This window comes from Schistocerca nitens, chromosome 9 (genome assembly GCF_023898315.1).
Source record: "Schistocerca nitens isolate TAMUIC-IGC-003100 chromosome 9, iqSchNite1.1, whole genome shotgun sequence".
NCBI classification, from domain to species: domain Eukaryota; kingdom Metazoa; phylum Arthropoda; class Insecta; order Orthoptera; family Acrididae; genus Schistocerca; species Schistocerca nitens.
Genome location: NC_064622.1, coordinates 245614734 through 245637664, shown reverse-complemented (window position 1 = coordinate 245637664; position 22931 = coordinate 245614734). Strand labels below are relative to the sequence as shown.

General features: G+C 40.7%; 1 protein-coding gene across 3 annotated transcripts in view; it reads right to left on the bottom strand.

Annotated features, from left to right (window-relative positions):
* Positions 1–22931, bottom strand: part of LOC126203252 (rabankyrin-5) — a 621526-nt gene that overhangs the window by 311411 nt on the left and 287184 nt on the right. For all 3 annotated transcript variants that reach the window (XM_049937508.1, XM_049937507.1, XM_049937506.1), the window contains exon 9: positions 5954–6146. In XM_049937508.1, the coding sequence (XP_049793465.1) occupies positions 5954–6146 (193 nt within the window). The remainder of the gene's footprint in view (positions 1–5953; positions 6147–22931) is intronic.

Sequence of the window (22931 nt, the reverse complement as noted above, 5' to 3'; positions counted from 1 at the left end):
CACACACACACAAAATTCAAGCTTTCGCAACAAACTGTTGCCTCATCAGGAAAGAGAGAAGGAGAGGGAAAGACGAAAGGATGTGGGTTTTAAGGGAGAGGGTAAGGAGTCATTCCAATCCCGGGAGCGGAAAGACTTACCTTAGGGGGAAAAAAGGACGGGTATACACTCGCACACACACACATATCCATCCACACATACAGACACAAGCAGACATATTTGTCTGTGTCTGCTTGTGTCTGTATGTGTGGATGGATATGTGTGTGTGTGCGAGTGTATACCTGTCCTTTTTTCCCCCTAAGGTAAGTCTTTCCGCTCCCGGGATTGGAATGACTCCTTACCCTCTCCCTTAAAACCCACATCCTTTCATCTTTCCCTCTCCTTCCCTCTTTCCTGACGAAGCAACCGTTGGTTGCAAAAGCTAGAATTTTGTGTGTATATTTGTGTTTGTTTGTGTGTCTATCGACCTGCCAGCGCTTTTGTTTGGTAAGTCTCATCATCTTTCTTTATATATATATATATATATATATATATATATATATATATATATATATATATATATAAGGGGGCCCAATTTATTTATATATTTTGAGTGGTGTCAGCTCTGGTGAAGATGATGTCCATGCAATTGGCTTATCACTGCCAATCCATTGACCTGGAAAGCGGTCACTCAGAAAATGCCGGATGTCAGCCAGGTAGTGGTGTGGTGCATCATCTTGCATGAAGTAAACATTTTATTCTTGGTGATCCTCATCTGACATGATATCAAAAAACATTGTAACATTTCCAGGTACACTATCCCATTGGTGGTTCTCACTTGAGAAAAAAGGGGGCCCATACACTTTGTTCTTGCTCCATGCACAAAAAAACATTCAGTTTGGGGCTATCATGAACATGTTGCAATGTTTAATGTGAATTTTCACTGCCCCCAAATCCTACAGTTGTGTGTGTTAGCCTTGCCACTTAAACGGAAAGTTGATTTGTCAGAAAAGTTGATTTTGTCCAATAAATGTTCATCTTCATGTAATCGATTAAACATATCCGCAAAGAAGTTCTTACGACCAATTTTATCTGTGTCTTTTATTGCTTGTGCGATTGTCAGTCTGTACCGTTTCAAATGCAAATGGTTTCTCAACAGATTTGCAGTTCGCAAGATTCACACCAGGTCGATTTTGTAGGGCTGTTGACAAAATTTGTCTCACTCGTTCAATGACGTCATCAGATGTACTTTGACGACCTGATGATTTCCCACGTCTTACCGAGCAACCTGTTTTGTAGAAACCTGTATGCCACTCATAAATTGTAGGCCTGCTAGGAGGACCTTTAGCATGCTTGGTATGGAAATTATGCTGAACTGTTGCCACCGAGTTTGATTCATCAAACCAAAACACACAGCTAGCATGCTTGAGTCCAGTGTAGACAGCCATCATTAACACAACTGCCACTAGCACTCCTTACGGTGCAATTCGGCACTAGTGAACTACATGAGGCAAAACTTGATGTATTTTCCTACAAATTGACACCTCTGTAGGTACTATGAATTAATTTCTATGAATTTTCAAAGCTACAAAGTCCTTTTTGAAACACCCTTTTTACATAACAGCTGAAAATGCAAACATGTGTACCAACAACATAAAAAAAAATTGAAAATCAACAATATAAAAAATTGAAAACCGGATTTATAAAGCCTGTGAAATTAAAAAATTCCTATTACTTTTTAATCACACCTTGCACTTATATGCATAGTTCATAGTGAATAAAAGTGAACATGAACTATTTTAAGTGTATGCTGTTACAAGTCAAATTTTATTGGAGAAATTGTTATTATTTCACTCAGCATTTCTACTCTAGAATCGGATGTGGCAACTTTATGTAAAATAAGGAAATTTGTGCAAAAAAATCCATGACTGGGAAAACAATAAGCAATTCTCATTACATACAATATCAATGCTGTCAAACTTCAAAGATTTTCCAAAGTATTTTGAGAGTGATTACTCACAGAAAATGTTTCAAAAACAATTTCTTGTCAGTCTTTTTATTTTTATGACTACACCATGGGCACCTCAGTATTGTCTGAAAGTAGAGTTTGTTGTATTTCCTAAAAAAAAAAAAAAAAAAGTTTCTAATGTTTGGAGACATTTCAGTATCATAATAGGAATGTGAAGTTAATAATACACTAGCAAACTCCTGGAGCAAAGGCCCCACTTGACAAATTTCATTTACAAATTATCTAGATTGAAACCATATATGGACATAATCACAGGCTGCCACAAGAAAGGACAGACTGTCTTTGGTAGTAACTTCAGTTTCTTGTATAGACTCCTCTGTCAACAATGTAGTGCTGCAATTAGGCAGAGAAATGATCTTGGAGGTATGGGATGTCTTATTGCAAGAAAGTATTCTTCTACAAGTTTTCGAAATTTATGAAGGGTGTTTAGTGTTGATGGACATCAGATTAGACGTCATCCCATCATATCACATGTCTGGTCAATAATGAGCAGTTCTCACTATCATGTTGGCCAGATAACCAGACGCATGTCTTTGAGAGAGCACTGATTAGTGTCAGAACTGTGTCAATGAGCATCAACTGCAAGTGCAATACAAATGGCAACAGATGGGATGACTGATGTTCTGGATGTACACTGGGATGTTCAGTGTTGCCTAAAATGATCATCAGATCATTATGTTCTGTGCAGGGTGTAGCATCCTACATCATGAGGCTCCTTGTTGGAGCAATATATTGCTGTCCGACACACTCCTAGTTGTGATGGCACTGCAAACAGCCACACGAAGGCAGAATTTTCTTTTCATGACTGAACATAATGTTGCTCCACCTGAAGCAAAGCAAGCACTCTATCATGCGTGAGATACAGAGGTGAGTGAGTGTGCTGGGACTTACCCCAGTTCACTGCTAGTAGCGCCAAGTCACATGAACGCGTCCACGCGTAGCACACAATTATTGAACCACAATTAAGTATAAAATTAAAAGTCAAAATTTATGTTTAAAACTTTTTAAAAATATATTTCAGTATAGTAATGTTTCAAATATCAAGTCTTTATGTACCTAGACTTGACAGTTTCTGTAAAAATGCTGTTTTAAGAGGAAAATGGAAATTGCTAAATAATACAGTTAGAAAGCCAGAATATGCCTTTAGAGCTCATAAATAAGTGGTGCAAGTTTCAAAACAAAAGACCGATAATTACGACCGGAATCCATGTTTTTAGAAAAACTGGAGGGTGCTAAATAAAGGACTTACGAATGTAAAAATTTGGTTTATGCTTCAGTTCACCCTAAAAATAATAACTGAGACACACGTTAAGCAAATCTTATAGTTTTTGGGTAATTAAGTGAAAACAAATTTTGTAGCTAAAATATACCAAATTGTAGTAGATTAAGTACCTGTAATTTTAATGATAGAAAATTTTGGTTAAAGCAGCTGATAAAACATACCAAATAATAGAGTGATACCAAATTTTAGAGTTGCTGTATTAATATCATTCAAAACAAGTTCTAGTAAAGGTATGGGTCAGAGGTAACAATCTACTGTTAGTTCCACTATAAAAATTCTAGAGGGCAAAGTTTTTATTCAAGCAAGCTGAAACTTTTTCTGTACTTTCAAACAACTTACCTGAACACAAATAAAAATTAAGAAGATTCTAAATTAATTCATAACTATGTTATTAAAGATTATGTGCCCGAGAAAGCAGTCATTCTGAGGCTGCTGCCGTGTGTCAGGCAGTGGACAACAGATGTTTGCCTCACGATGACTGGGTGTTTGTGCTGTCTTCATCATTTCATCATCAATCATCCAAGTGGTGAGAATGGACTGAGCAAAGGTTGGGAATTTGTACAGGCGCTGATAACCGCGCAGTTGAGCGCCCCACAAACCAAACATCATCATCACAAAAGATGTTGCCTCGGCTGTCCGCTGCGGCACCTATATAAATACAGCCCGAGAGGCAGTAGGAAGGTTTACTTCGCACTCAACCACTGTAAGATCCATGTCTGTTTAATGTCAGATCCCGCTCTGCCTCAGATGACGTCAGAGTCAGACTGTGACAAATCGTGTATTTGCAGTAAAAATGGATAGTGAACTCGCGAGGACTGTACACCATCATGGATTGCTTAAAATTCACCAAAGTAACTGTTAGTGTGCTGTCCATGATAATTAAACTCGATGGGCAAATGGTGACTATTATTTCCACTCTTATGGCAAGCATTACTTTTGAACTGTATGTTGAACATTCATTTGAGTATTAGTCAGGGCAAAAGACAATCTGGTAGGAACGTACCATAGAGGTTGCCTCTGAACTGCTAGTTGTGCTATCTATCATAGAAAGATTTACTGTCTATTGAACATAGTGAATTTCAATGTGTTGTATGTGAGAAACTTTGCTCAATCTACGTGTTAACTAGAACTTTATACTTTCATTTAAAATCATAGTCCTGATCCCGCTAAGTAGAAGGACAATAGAAACATTTCTTTCAATGGGCTGGACCAGAATGTGGCCGGGCAGACTAGAAACTAAGGGCACTAGGTTGCCCTTCGCTTTCTGGCTGACCACAGGATTAGTTACTAGGCTCACGTGAATAAGACTGTGTAGTACAACTACCAACGTCACAGATGTCGGACTATAACATTATAATTATTAACTTGCCGTCCCACACACTCACCCCTCCTGCTGTTTTTACAGTAAATTGGATGGCAGTGACGAGCTAAGATAGGCTTGCTCATTAGCAAATAATCTTCGTGGTTTTAGATCATACTCTGGGTACAACAACTCATTTCTGTTTCATCTGGTAACTGATCAGTAATGGCTGTTTATGCAATGTGGCAACACAAGCTGCTGTCCTCTGGTACTAGGACATCAATAATCTGCATCTTTCATTGACTTCCAGAACTGATACACAGCTGACACTTAGGATCCAAAATATTGGGAATTTTCTTGAAAAGAACAATGAAGCCTTCCACAGGTTCACAAAAGTGTTTCATAGAAATTACATCTTCATTAAATATTGAGCTTGTTGACACCATCCCAGCCAAGGAGACAAGAGTACAAGGCTCAAAACAACAAAATGCTGATTCAAAAAGTCAGTTGTTACGAACTCACCATTATCATATTCATTCCACGATTTGGATACCATTATCAGAATGGCATTTAGTATCGTTGTCTTTACTGCCACTTATAAGTGGCTTGTTCAGACAGTGCTTTATCAGTAAAAATAGAGGTTCCAGTACTGTGACTTTCCATAGAGCTTTTTTTTAAATTTAGACTTCTTAAAATGTTTACAGCTTTTCTGAGCATTTTAAAAGTGGGAATACAAAATCTGTTTTACACAGCTTCAAGCACAGCAAAAGTTCAATCACATCAAATCTCAAAATCTGTTGCTCTGATTTCATCATCAGAGGTACCGATGTGGCGTACTGGTGCTTACTGTGGCAAATCAAACACTGCACACAAATATGATGTTTGTACATAACATATACATTTGAAACATATATTTTTCATTTCACACTAGCATACTACATGATTTTTGTTAGTAGAGGCCTTTGCTAGAACTGTTTATCTGACATGGAAATCTCTTCAGGTTTGCTGCTGGATCCTAAAATCAGTTCAATTCAATATCTCAGTGATCCAACAGTTTGCCATCTTATCTGACTACATGTTTCTAGTAGAAGACAAATAACAAATATTAATATTAATCATTCCACCTCTGCTGAAAAGCCAACTGTAGAAACTGGAAATTCGAAGCTGATTTCCATAACAAAGGATCAGTAACAATCTACGTAACCAATTTCAAGGAAGCTCATTTTAAATGCAATGATTGAAATTTCTTGCATGAAAACAATGAAAATATGTGTGAAATACAATTGTGAAAAGTGGTACTTCTTTGAAGACTATACTGCCTCAATTGGAAGCACAGAAATAAGAGTATAACGAATTTACTTACTGGGTTTGGTGAAGCTCCTGCATTAATAAGTCTAGCAGCAAAACTCTTGTCATTGTATGGAGGTCCAACAAGCAGTGCAAACCACAATGGGGTGTGCCCTTCCTCAGTGCGCAGATTGAGATCTGCGTCAGACTCCAGAAGAAGTGAGAACATAGGTTCATTGCATGCCATGACACTTAAATGTACTGCAGTGCTGCAACAAAATGTGAGTCTACAGCATGCACACAGCAATGGATACAAAATAATAAATTTTAAAGCAGATACAAGTTGCTGCACACACAGTGTCTTTGCATTTCTGCTTTTAACTTCCCACAAAAGACAAAGGAATATAAACTGCACATTAACAAAGACTAAGATATGCACATTTATAAGAGCAAAAACAACAGCCCAAAAATACCACATCTACTGATATATATATATATATATATATATATATATATATATATATATATATATATATATATATATATATATATATATATATAACAGAGGGAAACATTCCACGTGGAAAAATATATCTAAAAAGAAAGATGATGAGACTTACCAAACAAAAGCGCTGGCAGGTCGATAGACACACAAACAAACACAAATATACACACAAAATTCAAGCTTTCGCAACAAACTGTTGCCTCATCAGGAAAGAGGGGAAGGAGAGGGAAAGACGAAAGGATGTGGGTTTTAAGGGAGAGGATAAGGAGTCATTCCAATCCCGGGAGCGGAAAGACTTACCTTAGGGGGAAAAAAGGACGGGTATACACTCGCACACACACACATATCCATCCACACATACAGACACAAGCAGACATATTTGTCTGTGTCTGCTTGTGTCTGTATGTGTGGATGGATATGTGTGTGTGTGCGAGTGTATACCTGTCCTTTTTTCCCCCTAAGGTAAGTCTTTCCGCTCCCGGGATTGGAATGACTCCTTATCCTCTCCCTTAAAACCCACATCCTTTCGTCTTTCCCTCTCCTTCCCCTCTTTCCTGATGAGGCAACAGTTTGTTGCGAAAGCTTGAATTTTGTGTGTATATTTGTGTTTGTTTGTGTGTCTATCGACCTGCCAGCGCTTTTGTTTGGTAAGTCTCATCATCTTTCTTTTTATATATATATATATATATATATATATATATATATATATATATATATATATATATATATATATATATATATATCCAATAATGAAATGGAGCAAGGGAGATGGTACGGCATGGGTGGGGGGGGGGGAGGAGAGAGAGAGAGAGAGAGAGAGAGAGAGAGAGAGAGAGAGAGAGAGAGCTACTGATGAATTTCTACTTAAAAACTGGTAGCCAGTAAAGTAGAAAATGTAGTTGCATGAATGAGACTAAGAATAATAGTGTTTTCATTAATGTTAACACTAATCATGGATGGATATCCTGTAAATTGATTCATTTCACATCATTTTGATAAAAAAAATCATCCAGATAATCTATGGAACATGCAAATAACTAACTAATTAACTATTTTACACAAAATGGTATTATCGCTCATTTTTATCACATTTTCTCTCACTAGAATCACTGTTATATTGTACAGAAAATTGTCTAACATCACTAGTGCTTTACACAGCCCCCCACAGTAAAAAGTATTGCCCTGTTAGCTAACAGTCAAGTGATGCACAAGGAGATTTAAGGAAATCCACAAAATGCGAACTTGTGTAAAGATCAGTGATTTGAGGAGAGAAAGCAAGTTTTAAATCTTGAAAGTCCTTAACAAAATGTGTATTATTTCAAAAGATCAGTTGCTCCGTTTCTGTAATTACAAAATTTTGTTGTGGCCATTCATATTTTGTTAGTGCTCTCTAGTCTAATTTTGGAAGGGCTTTTTTTTTGCATGTGACCTTCCACAATCTTTTTGGATATCCTGCACATGAATTCCTCTCTGGTACAGATGTATCCTTGAAAAATTGAAAACTCTGAAGCAGAAAACTCATGATCCAACAAGCAGTTTGTGTAATAAAGGTGTACCTAGATGGCATACTGCACACTTATATAAACTGAATTTGACTGAAGTCCACAAGGTCACATATTATGCACTCTAAGTACACATTTCTCCATTGTAACAACTCACTATCTTTGTTCTTGTTCAGTTGATGACGGGAGCTTTTATAGGACAGGAGCATTAATCTAATATACACACTCCCAACAAACAGTTTTCTGTTGTCATACGATTACTTTATTGGTCCGCTATTCCATCGAAGATCTGGCAGTGCTAATCCACCTCCCAAATAAGATATTTGACTCATACAATGAAGTCCAGAAAGTAAAATCAACAATATTGTGAAATGGATAGATTGCTACTCATCGTAAAGATACCACACTGACTTTGCAGACAGGTACAACAAAAAGCTGTTACACATTGAGCTTTTAGCCAAAACTTTCTTCAGAAAAGAAAACACACTTACATTCACATAAGCAGGCACATCTCACACACAGATGACCGCAATCTCCAGCAGTTCCAGCCGGAGAAGACTTTGGCCAAAAGTTCAATGTGCAGCATTCTTTTTATTGTGCCTATCTGCAACTCAACATGTCATCTTTATGGTGAGTAACAATCTATTCTTTTCATTACATTTGATTTATACAATTTTTTTTTAGCTGAAGCTGGCTTAACCCTGTCAAGGCTATGGGCATATATGTATGCCCAGCAGATACAGCACAAAGACAGCTACAGGTGTACAAGTACGCCTAGCAGGTAGAACAGCCAGACATCTAGAGGCATTTATTTACACCTAGCAGGCAGGAGGACCCGATGGTTGGGCACGGGAGCAGGTACACATGCACCACAGAATGGCGACTCACTACTGTCAACATTACTGCCAACACCATTGTTAACTGCCATTATTTGTTATGTCAGAAAGTGCTGCAGCTTTCACCTGCTTAAGATTCCTTTCTGCTTACAAGCTGAACAAATAGATACAATTTTATTTCCTAATGAACACATGACATTTGGCACAAACATATGTAATCTGAAGGGCACGAATTATACTAATGAATGGAAGAATCAGATGTTACAAAAGACAAACAGTGTAGCAGAACAGCTGCAGTCTCTCAGCTGCCACACTGAACAGAAAATGGTACACAGAGTCAAGCAGCTGCATTTTATTTCCTAATCTACAAAGTATACATGACACATACATGCATAATGATAAAGGGCAAGAATTATTCTACACAAATCACTTATCAGATGTAAGAAGAGGCGAGCACTGCATCAAATTACATGCAGTTTCTAACACTAGCTGCCGTGTATAACAGAAGACTGTCTGAATTTTTGGTGTCTTCACTAGGAACTGTTCACTTTAAATGTTTATAACTTGAAACATGTTACAGGCATGCATATCGTTAGGGTAAATCTCAAGTTACAGAATTTTCCAATCACAAATATAAAAGTTCTTATTTTTATAAACAAAATTTTACTCAGCCCAGGGCAAACTTATAACAGGAAGCCTAGATTAGTGTTGAAGTTCTCTTTTGTGATTATCAAAACCTATGGGCACTGTGACTGTATACTGTGATACTGATTTTATAAAGAACATTGTTGAAGATTGGTTCTATGTTTGCTGGAACATGCAATTAGCTGACACTGGACACAGACTGCAGAGGTCATAGGCTGAGTCAGCTGCCCACCAGTGATGTACAGAATACTTTCGTTTCAGTCACCACATAGGGCAGGCTGGATGCACGGCCTAGCAGCCACAAAAGGGTTATCTATTAGCCCCATTTTCAACCAGAGGCAATGTACCTTAAGGAATGGCACACAAGTATGGCACGTCCCGAAATTTACCTAAGAAGGCAAAATTCTAAAAGTGCTATTTTTTTATGTAACTTATTCAATGAGTTTGAAAACATGTGCCTCAAGTATTTATTTTGACAGCTCAAACAATTGAAAATCATCCACTTGGTCCTTGTAAGATACATTATTTTGAATACAGATGCTACCTTTCTTAGTCAACTATCTGAAATTGTATCTTCAAATACATCCAGGGTAACCAATGACTTGTTATTTATGAGTAGAAAATATTCACAAAAAGTATTATATCCCAATAATGTTAGGGTGATAGTGAAACTAAAAATCTCAAATACAAAGAATGAGAATGATTGAGAAAACCACGTCTGATACCAACATATGTAACCAACAAAAAATGCCACTGTAACGTTCCATGAAGTGGAGAATACAGAATAAATATTTTCACATTTGATCACATTCACTTATGTGTTGCATTGCTTCTATGCTTTCTACTATTAATACTGAGTGGTGTAAATAAAGAATAGCCAAGTAGGCTGTACAGTTGAAGAGGAATGGACATCTCTGAAAAGGGCAATCACAGCAGTTGGAAAGAAGAACATAGGTACAAAAAAGGTAACTGCAAGAAAGCCATGGGTAACAGAAGAAATACTTCAGTTGATGAATGAAAGAAGAAAGTACAAAATGTTCAGGGAAAATCAGGAATACAGAAATACAAGTCACTGAGGAATGAAATAAAATGGAAATGCAGGGAAGCTAAGACGAAGTGGCTGCATGTAAAATGTGAAGAAATCTAAAAAGAAATGATTGTCAGAAGGGCCAATTCAGCATATAGGAAAATCAAAACAACCTTTGGTGAAATTAGAAGCAAGTGTGGTAACATTAAGAGTGCAACAGGAATTCCACTGTTAACTGTAGAGGAGGTAGTAGATAGTTGGAAAGAGTACACTGAAGGCTTCTATGAGAGGGAAGATTTGTTTGATGTGTTAGAAGATGAAACATAAGTCAATATAGACGAGATAGGGGACCCAATATTAGAATCAGAATTTAAGAGAGCTTTCAAGGACTTAAGATCAAACAAGGCAGAACATTCTATCAGAATTTCCAAAATCATTGTGGGAAGTGGCAACATAACTACTATCCATGTTAGTACACAGAATGTATGAGACGGGTGACATACCACCTGGCTTTCAGAGAAATATCATCCACACAATTCTGAAGTTTGTAAGAGCCGACAAGTGCGAGAATTATCACACAATCAGCTTAACAGCTCATGCATCCAAATTGCTTACAAGGCTAATAAACAGAAGAATGGAAAAGAAAATTGAGGGCGTGTGAGGTGGTGATCAGTTTGGCTTTAGGAATGGTAAAGGCATGGGAGAGGCAATTATCACATTGGGGTTGATAATGGAAGCAAGGCTAAAGAAAAATCAAGACAGTTCATAGAATTTGTCGACCTGTAAAATGTGTTTGACAATGTAAAATGGTGCAAGATGTTCAAAATTCTGAGAAACATAGGGGTAAGCTACAGGGAGAGATGAGTAATATACCATACGTACAGAAGGCAAAAGGGAATAATAAGAGTAGATGACCAAGAATGAAGTGGGTGGATTAAAAAAGGTGTAACACAGGGATGTAGTCTTTTGGACCTACTGTTCAATCTGTACATCGAAGAAGCAATGATGGAAATACAAGAAAGGTCCAGGAGTGGAACTAAAATTCAAAGTGATATGATGACATTACTATCCAGAGTAAAAGTGAAGAAGAATTACACGATCTGTTGAATAGAATGAACAGTATAATGAGTGCAGAATATGGACTGAGAGCAAATCTAAAAAAGACGTAAGTAATGAGAAGTATCAGAAACGAGAACAGTGAGAAATTTAACATCAGGACTGATTGTCACTAAGTAGATGAAGTTAAGGAATTCTGCTACCTGGGCAGAAAATAATCAGTGATGGATGGAGCAAGCACGACATCAAAAGCAGACTAGCCCTGGAAGGAAGAAAATTCCTGGCCAGGAGAAGTCTATAGTATCAAACATAGGTCTTAATTTGAGGAAGAAATTTCCCAGACCACACATTTGGAGCACAGTATGGTAGTGAAACATGGATTTAAAGAAAACGGGAATAGACGAGAATTGAAGCATTTGAGATGTAGCGCTGTAGACAAATGCTGGGAATTAGTGGACTGAGAAGGTGAGTAATGGGGATGTTCTGTGCAGAATCAGAGGGGAAAGGAATATGTGGAAAACACTGACAAGGAGAAGGGACAGGATGATAAGACATCTGTTAAGACATCAGGGAATGACTTCTATGGTACTAGAGGGAACTGTAGAAGGCAAAACTTGTAGAGGAAGGCAGAAATTGGAATACATCCAGCAAATAACTGAGGACATAAGTTGCAAGTGCTATTGTGGGATGAAAATGTTGGGACAGGAGAGGAATTCCTGGCAAGCCACATCAAACCAGTCAGAAGACTGATGACTCAAAATAAATGAATGAATAAATAAAATAAAATTTAAAAAATTAAGAATTTTTGCATTTGTTGGAGGAGGGGGGTGGGGGGCGGCATCACTCAACTGGATGAATGTGGGAAACCTTCCAAAACCACCCTCCAATTGGTGGGTACAGCAGACATAACACCATATGACTGAACTCTACACCCACCGAACTCTATGCCTACATCTAGCATTGGGTTGCTCCCCACAGTGCTTTAGAATCATTCAGTACCTGGGCAGTGCATGTTATGGATCTTGAAAATTCACACTTTTCTCCCCTCTCTTCTACTGCAGAAAATGACATTACAGTATCTCTTTTGATTGATTGATTTACCTCCTATGATCAAGTATGACGGTACACACCTACAGCGTAACTTGGCCACATTTGTCAGAGTTCTCTACAGTAGCTCGGCCAGGTATAAACAGCAAGTCATTGTGGGTTCTCTTCATTCACAGGAAACATAAATTACTGTTGTGATACCTTTGTGCAGCAAAGAGAGGATATGCCCTTCGGGGAACTGTGGGGCTGGATGATTGGCACATGTACTGGTGCCTGGTTTATGTTATTCTGGGAACTTACAGGATTTATATAAGGGTAATATGAGGAAGTGACAAAGCAACAATCGAAGACACCATTTTGGCGGTTTTCTCTACAGCTTCACAGTCATCACAACATCAGAACAGCACCAAAATTGCAGCCACATAGAAGAGAAGGTGTAATTACCTATGAATAGTATGACAACCAAACAAATCCAAGACATGACATCAAACTTCCAGTTCAGAGAAGTCACTGATAATGACTACCAGAAATGTGGGAGAACTGCGTAATGAATGAGAGCCCTGTGCTCGATTCCATGAGCGGGTTAGTGCTCCCCCCACCACTCTTGGTCCCCCTTGCAGGTATTTATGCACATAAATAATGTGCATTACCTATTTGTACACCATCAATGTAAAATTAAACAATGAAAAATATTATGAAAGGGATAGTTGCTACTCACCATATAGCAGAGATGCTGAATTGCAGATAGGCACAACAAAAAGACTGTCAGGAAGTGAGCTTTCAGCCAACAAGGCCTTTGTTGAAAATGATTAATAGATAGAGACAGCTAGACAGACGCACAGTCAGAAGGCGCACACACACACACACACACACACACACACACACACACACACACACCCGCGCGCGCGGCCACCATCTTTGGCAGCTGCAGCCAGACTACGAGCAGCAGCACATGATGGGCAACCAGGTGGGTTGGGGTGGCAAGGGGGAGGGATAGCGGGATGGGAGTGGGGGACGAGAGTGCTGTTAGGGGGAGTGTGCAGGTATGAGATGGAGAGAGGGTAGGGTAGCTAGGTACAGTCAGAAGCTTAGATGGAGGGTGGGAGAGAGAGGAAGGGGAGGGGGGGGGGTAGTGGAAAAGGAGAGAAGTAGAAAAACTGGGTCCATTGGTGGAAGAGAGAGCCTTGTACTGCTGGAATGCAAACAGGGAAGAGGCTAGATGGGTAAGGACAATAACTAACCAAGATCGAGGCCAGGAGGGTTAGGTTCAAATGGTTCAAATGGCTCTGAGCACTATGCGACTCAACTGCTGAGGTCATCAGTCGCCTAGAACTTAGAACTAATTAAACCTAACTAACCTAAGGACATCACACACATCCATGCCCGAGGCAGGATTCGAACCTGCGACCGTAGCGGTCACGCGGTTCCAGACTGAAGCGCCTTTAACCGCACGGCCACACCGGCCGGCAGGAGGGTTAGGGGAACATAGGATATATTGCAGGGAGAGTTCCCACCTGTGCAATTCAGGTGGTGGTGGTGGTGGTGGTGGTGGTGGTGGTGGTGGTGGTGGTGGGAAGGATCCAAAGGGCACAGGCTGTGAAGCAGTCATCGAAATGAAGAAGTGTTGGGCGGCGTTCTCAGCAATAGGATGATCCAGTTATTTCTTGGCCACAATTTGTCGGTGGCTATTCACACAGACATACTGCTTGTTGGTTGTCATGCCCACATAAAACACAGCACAGTGGTAGCAGCTTAGCTTGTAGATCGCTTGACTGGATTCACAGGTAGCCTTTCCTTTAATGGGCTGGAGTAGGTGGTGGGGGGAGGATGTATAGGACAAATCTACAGGGATATGAGTCATGAGGCAAGGGGTTGGGAGCAGGAGTTGTGTAGAGATGGACGAGGGTACTGTGTAGGTTTGGTGGGCGGAGGAATACCACTGTGGGAGGGATAGGAAGGATAGTGGGTAGGACATTTTTCATTCCAGGACACAATGAGAGGTAGTCAAAACCCTGGCAGAGAATGTAATTCCATTTCTCCAGTCCTGGAAGGTACTGAGTCACGAGGTGAATGCTCCTTTGTGGCAATACGGTGCGACTTTAGGAGGTGGTGGGTGACGGGAAAGATAAGGCATAGGAGATCTGTTTTTGCACAAGGCTGGGAGAGTAATTACAGTCTGTGAAGGCCTCAATGAGACTCTCGGTATATTCTGAGAGGGGCCTCTTGTCACTACAGATGTGACAGCCATGGGTGGCTAGGCTGTATTGAATGGGAAGTAGCTGTCCAAGTGGAAGTATTGCTGGTGATTGGTGGTTTGATATGGATAGAGGTACTGATGTAGCCACTTTCGAGGTAGAGGTCAGCATTGAGAAAGGTTGCTTTTTGGGTAGTGTAGGACCAAGAGAAGTGAATGGGGGAGAAGATGTTGAGGTTCTGCAGGAATGTGGATAGCATGTCCTCAGCCTCAATCCAGCTCAGAAAGAGGTCATCAGTGGTTCTGAACCAGGTGAGTGGTTTGGATTCTGGGTAGTTAGAAAGGTCTCTAGATGGCTCATGAATAGGTTGGTATAGGATAGTGCCTTCCAGGTGCACACAAACAGATCTGGGGTATGACTATGAGAACCTGCATGGCACCATCCTATGGCAACCTATTCATGGGCCATCTAGATTAATCCATCCTAACCTCCCAGAATCCCAAACCTCTCACCTGCTTCAGATTCACTGATAACATCTTTGTGATATGGATCGAGGCTGAGGACACACTATCCACATTCCTCCACAACCTCAACACCTTCTCCCCCATTTGTTTCATCTGGTCCCACTAAATGCAACAAGCCAACTTCCTTGATGTTGACCTTCACCTCAAAAATGGCTACATCGATACCACTGTCCATATCATACCTCTACTTTGACAGCAGCCACCCATTCAATACATCTTGGGTGTTAATAACTGCTTCAGCTGTATTTGGTCCATAATTATGCATCACTTCCAGTTTCGTGGCACTAAAAGCCACATCTTCAGATGAATATATCATTAAAACATATGTTCACCTGAAGATGTGGCTTTTAGCGCCACAAAACTGGTAGTGACACAGTAATAAAGGACCAAATACAGCTGAAGCAGTTATTAATACCCAAGATGGATACTCAATGTTGTGGTTGCCCCACCTACAAGGTTATCTGCCATTCCATACAGCCTTGCCACCCATGGCCATCGCATCTGTAGTGATGAGTGGTCCCTCTCTAAATATACCGAGGGTCTCACTGAGGCCTTTACAGACGGTTACTACCATCCCAACCTTGTACAAAAACAGATATCATGTGCCTTATCTTTCCAGCCACCGCCTCCCAAAGTCCTTCCATAAGGCCACAGAGGAGCATTGGCCTTGCAAATCAGTACCACCTAGGTATGGAGAAACTGAGTTACATTCTCTGCCAGATTTCTGATTACTTCTCGTGGAGCCCTGAAATGAGAGGTGTCCTACCAACTATCCTCCCCACTCCTCCCATGGTGGTATTTTGCTGCCCACTGAAGCTACACAATATCCTTGTCCATCCATACACAAACCCTATTCCCAATCCCTTGTCTCATGACTCGTATCCCTGTAATTGACCTGTCCCATACACTCTCCCATCATTACCTACTCCAGTCCTGTGAAGAACATCACTTATCCCATCAGTGGCAGGCTACCTGTGAAACCAGTCATGTGATCCACAAGCTAAGCTGCAACCACTGTGCTGCACTCTACATTGGCATGACAACCAACAAGCTGTCTGTCTGTATAAATGGCTACTGACAAACTGTGGCCAAGAAACAATTGGACCACCCTGTTGCCAAACGCGCAGCCTCTTCATTTCAGTAACTGCTTCATTTTCCAACAATACCAGCTTTTCTGAATTGGGTAGGTGGGAACTCTCCTTGCAATATATCCTATGTTACCATAGCACTCCTGGCCTCAACTTTCATTAATCATTGTCCTTAATCATCTAGTCCCTTACCTGTTCCCACCAACACTACACAACCCTCTAGTCCACCAACGCACCCAGTCTCTTTACTTCTCTCCTTTCCGACTACCCCTCACCCCACCCTCCCTCTCCTGCCCACCGTCTAACCTCCCAACTGTATCTATCTACTCTAGCCTCTCCTCTCTCCACTTCATCCCTGCACTCTCCAAGTAGTAGCACTTTACCACCCCCCCCCCCCCCCCCACACACACACACTATCCCTCCCCCTCGCTGTCTCAGCCTCCTCCTCTCCCCCACTCAGGTGCCTCTCCTATCATGTGCTGCTGTTCGTAGTCCGGCTTCAGCTGCCACAGACTGTGGTCATGAGTAGCAACTATCCTTTTCATAATATTATTGAAAGTAATTCAGATTTTAATTTTTTGCCATGGTTTTGTGATAGTATTATAAAATACTTTCCGTATGTTGTTTCAGTAGCTGTCACTATTTGCATTTCACTTCCATAAAATGCCTTTCTTCAACCACACCGATTTAAATTTTTTTACGTAAACCCTGCTCCACAACTGACTGTAGTACACTTCTATTTTATGAACGTGTAGTACACTTCTATTTTATGAATGAACTCATCTCTCTAGTATTAATCTTTTTAGCCTTCTCATTTTGGCATTAAGCAATTTTGCTTTCCAAATGAAGTATTTCCTCCATGTACTACACCATATCACAACTACTTCTGCTGCTCAGAAGTTTGCTCTTTTTACTCCTATTCTCCATGAAGGTGATTCTTAATAAGTTTATACAAGACAAGAATGGTCTTGGGGTATACAAGTACATAATCCTGAAGACTCTGAACCATTCACTTACTTAAAACTTTGTTTCTCTGCTGGATTTTGTCCCCTTTTCCTTCAAATCTTCTTAAATTCTGTAAACAAAACTTACTACCAGTTTTTTACACTGGTTCCATGAATATTCAACTTTTGATTCACTTCTTCTATTGTAAGTATTCTTGTTACCTTGTTGAATATTATACTTCAGCTACATTTTCTTCAAGAATACAGATATTTTTATTCCATTTTCCAAAATCACATATTCTCTATTTGGTGACAAGTGACATTTGTTATTCTTATATTTCTCAACAGTTTCAACCAGACCACTGATGAGCTTCACAATTTGTGACAAAGTAAGTCACCAATTATCAAGCACAGCAATAATGCTGCCTTAATAGCTGGTTTCAAGTAACTATACAATGGAATGTGACCTATCTCATGTCATGATGAATCTGTCTGAGAATTAAGAGTATTCCTTGTCTTAGGAGTTGCTTCTTAATTTTATTTTCTGAGGGTAACTCTCATACACTCCCTTTGAAACTATTCTTTCATTTTTTAGTCTATATAGTTTGATTATAACCTACAATACTTGTTCCGACACCTTCCACAATAATGTATGTCATACTCTTCCTTATGGTTCTAAAAGGTGTCTTAACTAATTATTACATGTTTATTGATTTTGTTGTATCTGCTTATGGCAGGCAACAATTCATGCATAACTGGTGAGCATTCTGTACTTGGGGACATTTTTTTTATGTGCCATCCTATATGTAGGTTGAACTAGTGAACACCCAGGGCAGCAGCAATGACTAAATTTCATTTATTTTTGTGCACACACGTGCATGTACTATGTACAGGGAGGTGCACAAAAAACCAGCACTGGGTACAAGCTTCTTGTTGCTTTTGGGGTGCATGGAATGTTTAACGGCTAGGTTATCTGCATCCTAACAAATGTTAAAAGAAAAAAATATGGATAAAGGAACTAAAATTGTTGACACATGCACACGCACTCCCCCCGACCCCCCACCCCTTCTCCCTCTCCCTCTCCCTCCTTTAAATTCTCCAAAGATGAGCCAGTAACCCTGTTAACACATTAAGAAAATCTCTATACAATTTTCAGAAACAAGATGCACATATCACAAAACCTTACACTCTAACCACATTCATTTCGTGTTACTTAAAATAGAGAGCAAATCTGCCACTGCCAGCTGGTATGAAAATAAAGCACAGTCTAGTAAAATGTGGTGCACAGTAATCGATATGCCACAAGCTCCATACATTGGAGGGTCCTCTTGCCAGAGCAAGAAGCCATGGAGCAGAGGACGAGTAAAGAGGAACTCATCCCATCTTCATGGTTGAAAGAAGGTACAGCACAGCTGCCTAGTGGGCTTTATGAGATGCAGCTTATTATCTATCACTTCCAGCCACTCTTCTTCCCACTGACACCTGATTCTGTACTTCAATAGTAAGGTGATAGCAAGCACGGGGATGGCACACCAGCATAATTGAGGATAACAAAATGCTTCTCTGTCTGCTGCATCCATCCTTCCTCTCACTTCAATACCCATATGCCCTGATACCCAGCTGAAAGACACCACCTTCCCCAACTGTTGTCCTGGAGGGTGTGCTGGACATTCTGGACTACTTTATCTGCTGGGTACAAGCATTGCAGAGAGCGAAAGGCACTCTGAGAATTGGAACAAACAAAGAATTTTGCTCTCTAAGCACGTCCCATCTGCTCCAGTGCCCACAAGATCACATATAATTCTGAATCAAAGACAGCAAAGTCTTGAGGCAGTTGGACCTTCTGAACAGGATCAGGCAAAATAAAGCAACTAATGGCGTACACTTGTTTTGATCCATCTGTAAAGACAGCTGTGGAGTTGTGGTGCTCAGTTAAAACGTCATAAATAATGTATTAAAGACATATGCAGGAGTGCAATCTCCCCTATACTGCACCAAATCTAAAATTACACTGGGCCTCAGCAGTAAACAGGGTGGCAGGTGGTTGGAGTTGTATATACTCCACACCATGTGACTTTAGCACATGCTACATGCAGATCCCAAACAGCATTGTTGCTTGTGGACAAATGGAAAAACGGCATGGAGGGGAAGTCAGAGATGCGAGGAACTTGCATGCCCCATACACCAGTAGGAACTTTTGCCGGATGGTGGGTGTTGGTTTCCCAGTCTTCACACAGAGGCTGGGTATGGGGCATGTCCTGCAAGCACTGGTGGCCAACCTGATCCCCTCAAAGCAGATAGTGTCAATAATCTTCAGGTAGGGAGGCCTGTGCTCTCATAGTCTAGCTGCAAACACATGAAAGCCCTATGAAACTGGAGCATATGCTCCCTGTCTGCACCCCAAGACCTTAGGCTAAGGGACTTCATGATATTCAGTGCATTCTGGGTTCTGGCTTTCAGGTATCACAGGTGTGGTAACCAGATAATTTGGAGTAAAAAATGGGGCCCAGATACCTCACTGAGCTTGTAAAATGTAGAATGGTATCCCTCATATGTAAGATAACCTCTGTACTGTAAGTTGCAGCTGATCAAAAAAATAAATAAATAAATAAATAAAATAAAATAAAAATTTAAAAAAAAATAAAAAAATCACTGAGACAGGAAAAATGGTATAAAGATGGGGAGATGACCACCAAAGCCCCATTGCTGGAGTTTAATGAGAACACTTTATCTCAAAATAATGTCGTATGCCTTACTGACATCAAAGAATATATTGAGACAGTGATGTTTATGTAGGAAAATATGCTGAACAGCCGCCTTTAGCAGGATCAGTTTGTCGACAGACTGAAATCTCCAGAATCCAGGAGTTGCCTGGTCTCTAATGACCATAACAGACAATGGTTACCCATTCGATCCAGTGTCTCTCCTACACAGCTCATATGGCAACACTCCAATAACTAATGGGACATATGGTTCTTCTCTTATTTGAGGACAGGGATCAAAACTACCTCTATCCATGAGTTGCGTAAGTGATCAGAGTGCCATAGCAAATTAAAACATTTGAGGAGGATTTCCTTTGATGCTGCACGCAAATGTCAAAGCATGCAGTACCAGATTTGGCCATGACCGGGTACAGTATCACAAATCTTAGAAAGTGCCAATTCCAGCTCCCATATGGAGAAAGGGCACTTATAAGACTTAGAATTGTGGGATCTGAAGTCCAAATTGTGCCTCACTGCAGTTACACGGTAATGGCTGGCATTAGCAGTTATCACTGCAAAATGCTCTGCCATCACCTGAACGATGTCTTCGAGTGCCATTTGGAGACAGTCCTGTTTCATAACTGCTGCTATTGGTTATTTATTTATTTAATCGTATGGCTAGGGCCCCCCCATCAGGCAGGCCATTTGCTGGTCTTTCAATATGACACCACTTCGATGACCTGCAGTCTATGAGGATGATAGGATGATGATGAGGACAGCACAACACCCAGTCCCTGGGTGGAGAAAATTCCCTGACCCAGCTGGGAACTGAACCCAGGCCCATAAGATTGACAACCCATCACACTGACCATTCAGCTAGCAGGGGCGGACAGCTGCTATTGGTAAATGATTGCGTTTACCAGAAATCCTCCTGATGGGTTCCCATACTTTCATAGAACACCTGCAATGGGTTGACAGAGTCCAAGAATGCTTGCCATGAACTTTTCTTGCTCTTCTTAATTACGTATCAAGCTTTGACTCTTGTGACTTGAAAGACTGTGAGGTTTCTTGCTGTTGGGTAGCATTTAAATCATCAAAGAGCTACAAGCTTGTCCTGGATCACTGAATGGCACTTATCAGTCCACCAATGAACAGGTCCTCCCTTCATATGACTTGAAGCCTTTTGATGGGCAAGTCAGTGACGTGATGGATCACTCAGGTGATATGGTCCACCCAGTTCCAAGTTCAAACACAGTCAGCTGGCTGAACAGCATCTTGTTAGCCCTGCTTACTAACTGTTTCTGTGGCTTTTGTTCAAGCAATCCAATCCCCGATGAAGTAGGTGGATCCACAGTGGGAAGTGGTCAATGGAATGAAGGTCATCAGTTGATTTCCACTGTGCTAAGTCTGCAGGGGCTGGAGAGCAGAAAGAAAGTTTAATGGCTGAGGATGACCCAGTGGTAACTGGGAAATAAGTGGGACTGCCTTTTTTGAGGTTGCACAGCTCCTGAAACATCATGAGGTTCTTCAAGACTTGACCCCTGGAGAAAGTATAGTTTGAGCCCCATAATACATTATGGGCGATGAAACCACGAAGTAGGAGAAATGGGCAGGGGTGATTGTGCAATAAGGCCTGTGAGAGCCTCAGAGTTTACTGCATCCTGCGAAGGTAAATACAACGAGCAGATAGTGATGATCTAATCCACATGAACAGCAATGGCTACTGCTTTTATGTCAGTAACCAAGGAGACAGATGTGAAGTCGTGTGTGTTATTGACAAACACAGCTTCCCCTCCCTTGGCTCTTTCCCCAGTCAGCTCATCCTTCCAGTGGAGGCATAACCATGTAGCACAAGGGTGTCAATGGCTTGGAAATGTGTTTCCTGTAAACTCAAGAACATGGAGCATGCCTGTGCCAGGAGTTTCAGTTCATCCACATGAGTCCTGAAGCCATTCTTGTTCCACTGTAGTAGGGGAGCCATTTATCATGGTGGTTGCACTTTCTCCCTGTCTTTCTGCCTTGGGGAAAGATGGTTGCTCTGAGCAGACTTTGCATTCCATCACCTCTGAAGCAGAAGCACTAGAACCATCAAGTTTAATGACGTCAACACGGTCTGACAGTCTACCTCCTGTTTTCACCTGCGGTGGAAGATTCCCATTTGCTTTTTTTTGTCTGGGAGGGCATTTAAAAGCTACTGTAGCAGCAGTGAAGGCAGTACTGGATTGTATACTCGGCTCTGCATTTGGAGGTACCACCAACTCCACAATGGTGGTGACTGTGGCTTTATCTGATGTCCTCAGGAGGGCTAAGGGCTCTGAATCAACTGCAGCTTGATAAGTGTGCTTACAAATGCAGGTACTAGTGCTGACACTAGCAACCTCCATTTGTGTGGAAGCTTTGATTGTCAAAACAGGCTTTTTAAGGGCCAAATCAAAAGATGCAGTGAATGTGGCTGCATGGCTTTATAGATGATCTTGGCCTCACCATACAGGATGCATTTCAATGTTTTACCTTTCTTTGAGGAAGACACTGCAGTCCCTACTCCAGACTGGGTGATCTCCAGAGCAATTTACACGCTTCTGAGGAGAGGAACAACCAACTACATTGTGGACAGCATTACCACATTTATCCTAAGTGGCTTCACCCTTACATCCTAAGGTGGTGTGTCCAAATAGCTGGCATTTAAACACACAATAGGTTGGGGACATAGAGCCATATGCTTAGGTAAAGAAAACCTGCCTTAATATGCTCTGGAAGTTTCATGCTATTGAAGGTAAGGATGAAGGATTCAGATTTTATGAGAACACTGTCCACCCTTTTCAGTATATTTTGCACACTGACAACCCTTCTTAAGCCCACTCATCTTTCAATTCCTCCTTGGGAATGTCAACCAGATCTCTACATGATAAAACATCTTTGCTGTAGTTCAATGTGTTGTGGAGCTCCATTTCTATGGCATATTCCACAAAACATTTACATTTCC